Here is a 10,246-nt window from a genome sequence, read left to right as displayed (position 1 = left end):
AGTTAAATAAAACATTTCGCACTGTTTACATCTGAGCATGTAGGAAAAGTTGTACTGGGGAGTAAAATATCAAGTTAAAAAGCTATTTTTATTTATGCTTTCATGTGGTAAATAAACCTATATAAATCATACGTCATGTATATTTTACTGTTTTAAGGAAGGCAAATAACGTTTTGATATAACTCACTTTGAAACTGTCAGTGCACAGAAATCTTCTATACGATATCATGACTTCTTTTCCGGAATAGCTTGTCTCTGTCAATAATTATTGCGCTTTTGCAAAATAATACCAGACAACCTGATTATACTAGCATATCAAGCACAAAACTGTCGCTTTCAGTAACAAAACAATTTTATTTAAAATCGTAAACATAGAAAGTTCAAATTTTTTCACACGTGATTGTTCGTCGCGTGAAATTATTACTTTCGGTATTCGATGATGCAATATTTCAATGAAAACAACATGGACAAACCCAGGACTCGAAAATTACACAAAACAAAACCATGTTCAGAGGCATAAAGAAAGAGACTAAACGATAGGTTCAACAACAGTTGCCACAATAACCACAACCACAAGCAATAACCATACCAATCACCAACATCACAACATCATCCGCCACAACAATACCCAACACCACAAGCAAAACAAGTACAACACTTATCACCACAATATCACACACACCCTCACCTACACCAACAACCACGAGCAAAACTACTATCACACCAACCACCATTACAACAACACCTACCACCACCATCACCACCACATCTATCAAAACCTACTACCCCACTTCATCGACGACATCAACATCTTTGATCATAACAACAATACCTCCGGCGTCTACATAAATCGTTACTCCATGTGAGAATACAGCTACTTTTCAAGCAAATGCGAGTTTGGCTTGTACCAACGGCACATGCCAGTGTACAGACTGGCTTCATCGTGGCCCTTCCTTGGACATGTGTATGACAGGTAAACTTATTAAATAATAACCCTTCTTTTGAAAGTAAGGGCAAATGATTTTTTGTAAAACAAGAGTATCGATTGAAGCGATTGATGCTCCACAAACACCAAATTTCAATAAAAAGGAAACTATTGTTATACAATTTGCTAGTAGAAGGTGAAGGTGAATGGTTGTAGCATCATTATACACAAGTTGTTTTTTTATAACATGCATAGACATTGGCATGTTTGGGAATAAAATTTTATGGTAAATTTAAAATAATGAAATCAAACAGCAGGAATTAAAACCCATTAATTTCAGCAGAAGAGATACACTGCTTGAATATGGAACTTTAAACATTTTTAATGGCATTCATCTTTATTCAAAGAAATTGTCCAAAAAAGAACCCATTTCAGAGAATATCAGGTTAAGAGGAGATAATTTAAATATGCATGGTAGAATTATGAGTCTTTGGTACTGCACCCATTATCGAAAAATATCAGGTTTATGAAATAAAAAGGGAAGATAGATAAAAGTATGAAGGTTCTTGTGCACTGCATTTCCTATCATTGTCGGAAACCGGTTGGTCAGGGAAGGGGGAAATGGAACATGAAGGACTCTCCGTCCTGGCCGGAACCTCCTGCGTGAAGAAGGAAATTTCCACAGCAGGAATACCAAACTGAAGATCTCCATGAATATGTGCGTACTGACGTCGTAGATTTTCGTAATTATACGGATCTTTACAGTCTGTGTTTTCAGAAGCGATTAGCGGAACTACTTTGATCGAAAAATGACCAATTACGAATGAGGCGTCTGGAATTAGGCCAACAAAATCTGAAATGTTTCCTGGAAGCCTTCGTTATCTCCCCTAGTACTGCTTGGATATACCACCTTCGTACTGATTAAACTCGTTCATGAAATCAATAGTTCGGAAAAGTCAATTTCTTCGATTTTTCTGTCTGATGAAAGATTTTGCAACTCTTTAGGAACATATTTGATAAAGTCATTGGCAAGAACAGGATCAAAGTTGATATATGCAAGTCTTGTTACATTAACATTCCGATCAATCACAACTTCCATCAGTTTATCCCTGTCTTAGACATGACATAATTCCTGCATTACTACTTTCCGTACAATTCACCCTCTCTGCTGTAGCATTTACCATGTACGTTGTATCGCTTGTATATTTAATGAAACTCAAAGACCCAACACCGCTCTCAGATATTGCCCTTTGGAATATATTTCCATTATTACTCGGGGACATTGATCGAAGAGCAACACCTATAACCCCTGCAGAATCCCCGAATATCATGGTTCGCTCCCCGAGTCTCCTCCAAAATATCCTGTGTTTTCATTTACCCATTCTAGTGCAAGTCGCTGATCTCAGAATCAAAAAATACCCGGGCATTTTTCATCCATGGTGTTAAGGATTTCCAGCGACCCGACTCTTTGATTCAACGTTAACATAATTGACGAGTTTCTCTCCGTTATATGTGTCTGCAGAGCTTGAAATGAAAGCACCTCCATATATAAAGACTATGACAGCGCGTGCCTTGTCAGGAGCTGGGGTCTTGTCCGGAACCCAGATGTTAAGGTACAGACAATCTTCGTCCTCTTCTCCTACTTTTGCATTGTCCGGAAGGAATATTTGTTGACACGTGCTCTTGTAAGCAACTGCTTCGTTTGTTGTCGCGCTTAGATTTCCGTATGAAACCGGTTTTTTCCATCGTAAATTGCCGACTGGTGGTTTAGCATACGGAATACCAAGGTACTTTTTAAATGAACATTCTACTCCTTCAATATTAATTGTCGGGTACGGGGTTGTGACGATACGATGTTTAGCTTGTGAAGATGGGACTTGAACCTCAGAGAAGGCAAACATTTACCATATAACAGGTTGAATCTAAAAATGATGAATACAATGTTAAATTGAATCTATCGTTGCAACGCCTCAGTGTGTTTTTTCAGGTGCGTGAAATGCATAGTGGAGAAGTGTTTAACAACAGTTAGAGTTCAACGTACTAGTTACTTTAAAATGCAAACCAATTATAAGCTTAAAATGCATAATGAAACGTTTCTTCAAAAGTGACAAACCTGTGCATACGAGACCTGGTGTTTAATGTTAATCTTGCCTATTCAAGACATACAGAATTTATTTATGAAATATACTTGTTAACAATAACATAACATATCATAACATAACATACAATAATATAACATAACATAACATAATATAACATAATATTTATTGTAGTACAAGATCTTCGGCCCAAAATACAATTGTCAGAGATGTATACAATAATGGTGACAAGTTATACAATAATACAAACGAATCATGAGACGCATTATGTACAGAAATAAATGCATGCCCTATTTCATGATCGTGGTAGATTTTGTTAACATATTTATATACATAAAATATCAATTCAACATTTACCAAACAGTGTTTTTTGGTCAAGGAAATGTTAAACAATTACGATTTGCACTCTATATTGTAGTTGATTATTATGATGTCACATATTTGATCTTAAAATGTACTTAAGAATAGGCTTTACCAATTCTTAATTTCATCGACATTAAGAGAAACAAACTGCATATGTTGCGTGAGCGACTTGCCGTTTCCCTTTACGTAGTTGAGAGTAAAATACACACACATACATTTAACCAATCAAATTATACTTGGACTGTATCAGTTAACATGACACAAAATACATACTTAATGGATAACTTTGTACAAATCGTGTCCAATTCCACCTTTCCTTCAGAAAAATACCCTTTTCTTAGAAACTTTCCGTTGCACAAAATATACAAAACTTAAAATATAAAACTATAAAATCCAAATTATACTGTTGACAATTAAACAATTTTCACAAACTATGTACTTTGAGTATCATAACGAGACAATATAAGAAACAATGTGCACTTGAATGATAATGTGCATTTTGTGGTTTCTTTCCGTTTGAGCCTTCGTCTTCTCTCCCTGAATTGGTCCTTCATTCGATATAGCCATAGCATGAGATTATTGTACCAAATGGTTAATTTGTTCTATCAGCATCCATACTGAATCATATTCATCAAAGTTCGGAACATATACTCATAAATATGCCTTCTTTTAAGAGTTGCACAATGCATATCCTAATATAGTAAAACAAGAATTGGAAAGTTTAATAATTCCCTCCAAATATTGAATTCATGAAACATCACGTACCGGTAAAACGCATAGACATCTATCAAGGCAATTGCACAATGTTTTTTTAGAATATGTTAGGAACATATAAACTATTTAACAATACAGTATCATATGTTAATTAGTACATTTCAGACCCAAGTTACTGGCATTATTATCTATTCCGAAGGATAATAAACGCACTTTAGTTGATTTCATTTATGTTGCCCTATAAGACCGTTACGACCAATCATCATGTTAGACACAGAAGATCTACAAACTTATGCACAGTTTCGGGTGTACCACTCCCAGCCGGACGACCCCATATAGTAGGAAGACGGAACTTCCTGTTTCAACCTACATCGTTGCGTGGATGCGCTCCAATTAACGCCAGTACAAGAGGGACTAGCGTTACACTGGTTGAAGCAATTCTCCAGGGTCGTTGGGCTTATATCTAGGATATGATATTCGTCCACATGATCTTGCTTGCTCGCCGGGTATAGGTGTCGCCAAACAAAGAGGGACAAACTAGAAGCAAAACATTTTTTTGTTTAAAATTATGTTACTTAATACAATAATAGTTTACGAATTTTAATCATGACCCAATTTCTTAAGGCTTTATCATTTTTTTAAGCTTACGGTGACGATTATAAGTGAGGACATTTTCTTCAGGGGGCATACAATATCTGCAATGTTGTATGCATAAAGGTATGATATAACTTAATACCAAGTGCCCGGAACTGTTCCAGGATGAGCTCTTTAATTTTTAGGCTAACCCTACGTCAATATATGGTTAACGTCTGAGTAAAGCAAACAAAAAACTGATTGTATATTTTAAATTAAGTCCAATACATAATCAGAAGAAAACGTATATGAATATCTTAGAGATTAATATACTTTCTGTTGAAATAAAATTTCGCCAAATTCTGGACTATTTAGAATTTATAAATGGGGTTAAATTTTAAAGTAAGTGAATTGTTTTAGGAATATCATGACATACTTTTTATTGTTTTAATCAATTGCATTGAACATGGACATGAGTGAATGAATGGTTGTCATAGACGTGAGACGCGAGTAATCGTATTATGTTCCAGCCCGCAGTTTATGTTTTGTTTTACTTTGACATATATAAGGAAACTAGTATCTTATTACCTTCAGGAACACAAACATGTACCCAAACTGCCAATAAAAATTGACACTTGTATTGTTGTTTTCTTTTTTATTTAAAGGATAGTTTGCTATGGAATATCCTGTGTTCGTGCAACGTGCTATAATTAAGATACATGTAGAATGCTTAGCATTTTGACAATATGATTCAAAATACTAATTATATGCCGTTCGCTGCTCTTATTACGATATGTTTGAAATACAGTTACCTAAGCCATTTTCTTTTGAATTAGATATTTAATTTATAATCTTATTATTCACGATGTCGTCCCTCGAACCGATAAGTTTCTAATTCATAGAGTTCTATTCACCGCCGTCTTTAACAAAGTGACTTTGTCATTGGAAGGGGACGAGTGTGAAACACAGAAGCGTTATTGGTTTTAAATCAGTAAATTATGTAACAAACTAAAATAAGTGCGTACAGACGGAGATTTACTGGTTCAGATGTTTCACCTAAAGCACTCTGCCCTTGGTCTTGATTTGAAACTAGGCATCTGTGTTTTCATCTGTAGTTGCGCCCGGACTACTCAAAGAATAAATACCAGTTTCTAAAATACGTCTAAAGATACACAGACATTAACCAATATTGTTGTTAATCACTCAACGTCCATTAAAGATGGACTTTAACAAGTATTTGACAACATCTGAGATTTCTTTCCGGTTTAGGGATTTATAAATCGCTGCAAGTTTTTCTTGCGTAAATAATATCACAGAAAAGTACTAATAATCGTTTATTTACATTTGATAAGAAACGTACATTTTAAGGAATGACCAATAACAAACGTTAACCCTACAAGGTGAAATATAAAGGGTGACAGGACCTACAGAATGTAAGAGAGAGACGGGAGTGAAATGTTAATTCGCCACATTTGTTTCCACGGAAAGTCCTTCATTCGTACATGCCTAAGCATTTGAAGATAATCCATAACGTACCTGTTGTGCAAATGTTCGATCCCGGGTCATATCGAAACCAGTCTGTACACTGGCACGTACCATCGATGCAGTCCGAATTCGCTATAGCTGTACAATATGCTGAAGACGCACATGATGTAACTTTGGACGTAAATAATGCATCAGCAGTAGTAGTTGTGGAAGTGGTAGTGGTAGTAGTAGCAGTTGTTGTTGTCGTTGCTGAAGTTGTTTAGATATATAATTAAAACGAACTGATATACAGAGAGTGCAATTGGGACTAAAAATGTGTGGAAATCAAAGCAACGTTTAATGACAGCTGTTTAAATGAGAACGTCATTTTCGTACAATTTACATTTATTGACAACCGTTGCAAAATACAACGTAAAATTGTACAGCATCTGGAACGATTTAAAGTTAACCTTATTTGCTGACCCATACAAAAACGATTGGATACTGGGATGGTATCCATAAAAGAAATGTATAAGTGATTTTAACCTTAAAGTATGTTGTTTTTTCAAGTAGGTCAAAGAAAATAATGTATTTTGGAAATTCTTCATTTTTTATTTCAAATGACTAAAAAGATACAAAAAGTTAGGAAATCGACTTTAGTTAGGAAATGACTTAAGAAGTTTTATGAATACCGCCCCTGGTTTCTAAAATAGTAAGTAAATACATTAGGTGCTTTATTGTTACCTTCCAGCTGGTAATAAAATCCATTGCGGCTAGGGCAGCCAATGGCATCACGAAGAGTTCTGTCAAAAATGTAGCAGTCTCGGGAAGCTAAATCATAGAATAAACTTCTGCAACTGACTAACTGATTGCATTCAGTTGCACAAGACTGCTTATTTCGTTTGCTTACAACGTAAATCGATTGATGTGAACATAAATGTCCATCAAATGCAGGATTCCTTTCAAACTTATTTTCTACAAGGATCAGATTTGTTGATTGATCGCAGTTGTAGTGTAGTGGTTGTTGACCAGAGCAGTCATGCTTTTTACCTGTGGAGTTTAAAATTGTCATTATCTTATCTAAACAAAGTTTTTTGCCTTTAAAACTATAAAAAATGGAAGTATAACTAGTATAATACTGAAAGTGATCAAAAGTGGATTACAAAAGGATTTGCTTGTGTGTTTTTGAAGTGTTAAACTTTTAAACCATAGCTATACATGTAGTACAGGTAATACAGTGTATACATGTATATAGAGCATATTGGACATTGGATTTTGGACAGTGGTCATTGAGTCTATTGGAGTGATTTGAATTCTTTGTATGTATACAACATACATGTAACAAGATGGGAATAGACATAGCACTCTACCGGGCACGTGTAGGAGCATTTATTCAACCTTGTGCTAAGCTAAAGAAATGCCCGACTGTGTATACTCCGTACTCAAAGTCATCTGACATACACATGATAACTTTTATGTGCTGCAGTTTAATGCTATTCTGGTTTACGTGCGCCAAGGGATTACTGCTGGCAAAGCATCTCATTGAGGAATCGGTTTCAAGTTACGAGCTTCATGACACATGCCCCAGTGGCATCAACAGTGTCACCATTGAGCGTCAATATAAACAAACCAATACATGTCCGATAGTGAGCAATTCCTATTTGTCGTATACCAGTCGTCTTTTGATGTTGTCCTCAGACGTGGACCAGAATCCATGCCCAACCAGTGAGACAGACCTTATACTTTATGATATAGAAGCAGCGAATGCAAACCACGTCACAAATCACTGAAGTAAAAGATGAAATCTCCAAATTACGTCATGATGTTTCGAATATCCAGACTGAACTATGTAATGTTAAATCTATTTGTAGAGATCTAGATAAACGCCAAAAGGCAACAGAAAATGATCTTAAACTATTAAATCCAAAGTTGACGACATTGAATATTCTTCTAGTGTTTTTGAAGCTGACTTAGGCCATTTGGCAATCAGTGATGAAACTAATCGAGACCATATTGACATTATTATGAAGCAAATGAACTCAATAGAGCGCGAGTCGCGTAAAGGTAATTTAAGAATTTTCGGACTAGGAGACGAGGAGCACGAAACATCTGATGATACCAAGTCCAAAGTTATAAATTCTGTGTTGAAAGGTTCCCTCCCTGATGATATAAACTTTGATGATGTTATAACTTTTGCCAAACGTTTTGGAAAATATTCACAGGACTCCCCTAGAATGATTCTCGTAAAGTTTAAAGATCATAATAACAAATTTGAACTGTTTAAGTTTAGAGATAAATTAAGGCTGCATGGTGTCAGAATAGCCAACGATCTTACAAGCTATGAAAAGTTACAATTAGATGATCTTAAAAGGTCTGGTAAAAAGGGTTACTACAAGAAGGGTACTTAAGTTGTGCTTGACAATAACGTTCAACCCCGAGTATTCAGGCGAGCAACCAGGCGTCAAGATCAGCAGGTACAGCCACCTCAGCAGGATGACCTGGAGATCCAGCCAGACGCAGAAACAGCTAATGTTATAGACTGGGGGGAGGGGTCAACGCTCATTTGTTCGGAAACTTAACGTGGAAGTTTTGTCTTGGAATATTTGTGGAATTTATACTAAGCTGAATAATGCTGATTTTATACAATATTTATTTGCGTTTGACATCTGTCTCCAAGAAACATGGTGTGTAATGACATTCAACATATTCTACCTGGTTATTTTTGTTATTTTTGCCCTGCGAAAAAATCTTTGAAGGCTGGGAGAAATATGGGGGGTGTAGCATTTTTTATAAAGGATTACCTAACTCAGTATATTAGCCGTGTTTGTGAAGATTTTATTTACGGAATATTGATAGTTATTGATAAAGGTATATTTTGTCCTGATAAACAGATTCTTTTAGTGCCATGATATAATCCACCACAAGTGTCACCATTTTATACGGATAAAACAGTCAGTGGTTTATCTGAAATTGAAACATTGTTATGTAATAGCGAATATAATTTGCAGGCATATGAGTTGTTACTATGTGGGGATCTAAATGCGAGAACTGGTGTTTTAAATGATTTTATTAACATAAATCTAAATATACCAGTGTTTGCTCAGCTGGAATCTATTTTTGAGAACGATGTTATTACAATGAGAATTTCGAAAGACAATACTGTTAATGCTTTTGGAAAAGTTCTCTTACAGTTTTGTATAACTTACTAATTATGCATAGTAAATGGACGAGTTGGGAGTGATAAAGGTGTTGGTGATTTTACGTACTATGGAGGTATTGGGTCAAGCGTTGTGGATTATTTTATATGTAGCCATAGCTTGTATGAGATTTGTAATAATTTCAAAGTAGACGCTAACCCTGAAAGTGATCATATGCCATTAGTTTTGTGTCTTGATAGTATGTTAAAACCAGATGTTAAAGATAAAGCCAAAATTATTTATAGTAGCAAAATTTGTATAGATGAAAGTAGTTATGAACATTACCAAGATGTGTTAAGCCAAAGTATACTTAATGGTGAATTCAAAGCTGTTGATGATATGTTAGAATTAGAGGATTTTGATACTAGTACTTTAGTCTACTTTAGTCGAAGAATTCCAAAAATGTATTTTAAATGTATCGAAAGATTTTGTTAAGCAAATAAGGAAAACGAATAAACGTAAAGTAGGTTTGAACTGGTTTGACAATGAATGTAAAGAACTTAAACGAAACACTTTACGTAGTCTTAGATTGTATAGATCAACAAAAATTATGGCTGATCTGTGTGATTATAAGGTAACGAGGTCTAAATATGTGTGTTTGTAAATCTAAGAAATAACTTTGCCTGAAGCGCATTGGTTTAGATTTAGAGAACTCCATGCCAAATCCTAAGCAGTTTTGGAGTAAAATAAAGCGTTTAACTGGCAGACAAAGAACTGATCCTGATATAAGTGGCGAGGAATGGCTGCAGCATTTTAGGACTTTATTCCAATCTGTTACTGACACTGAAAATGTACCCCCTATTATTGACAACTTCTTTAATAAAGTGGATGGTTCAAATAATGTCATCTTAAACTCCAGGATTGAATCTGATGAGCTAATAAAGGCAGTGAATGACCTAAAGTTAAATGAC

At 35.2% G+C, this 10,246-nt stretch overlaps 1 protein-coding gene across 1 annotated transcript; it reads right to left on the bottom strand.

The window, feature by feature from the left end:
* Window positions 1–2,367: 2,367 nt before the first annotated feature.
* Window positions 2,368–2,826, bottom strand: LOC128237641 (acetylcholinesterase-like). The gene has a single exon (XM_052953232.1). The coding sequence runs from the start codon at window positions 2,824–2,826 to the stop codon at window positions 2,368–2,370; it is 459 nt and encodes a 152-aa protein (XP_052809192.1).
* Window positions 2,827–10,246: the final 7,420 nt, after the last annotated feature.

The sequence above is a fragment of the Mya arenaria genome, chromosome 6, assembly GCF_026914265.1.
Source record: "Mya arenaria isolate MELC-2E11 chromosome 6, ASM2691426v1".
NCBI lineage: Eukaryota > Metazoa > Mollusca > Bivalvia > Myida > Myidae > Mya > Mya arenaria.
This window is presented reverse-complemented; position numbering and strand designations above follow the sequence as displayed.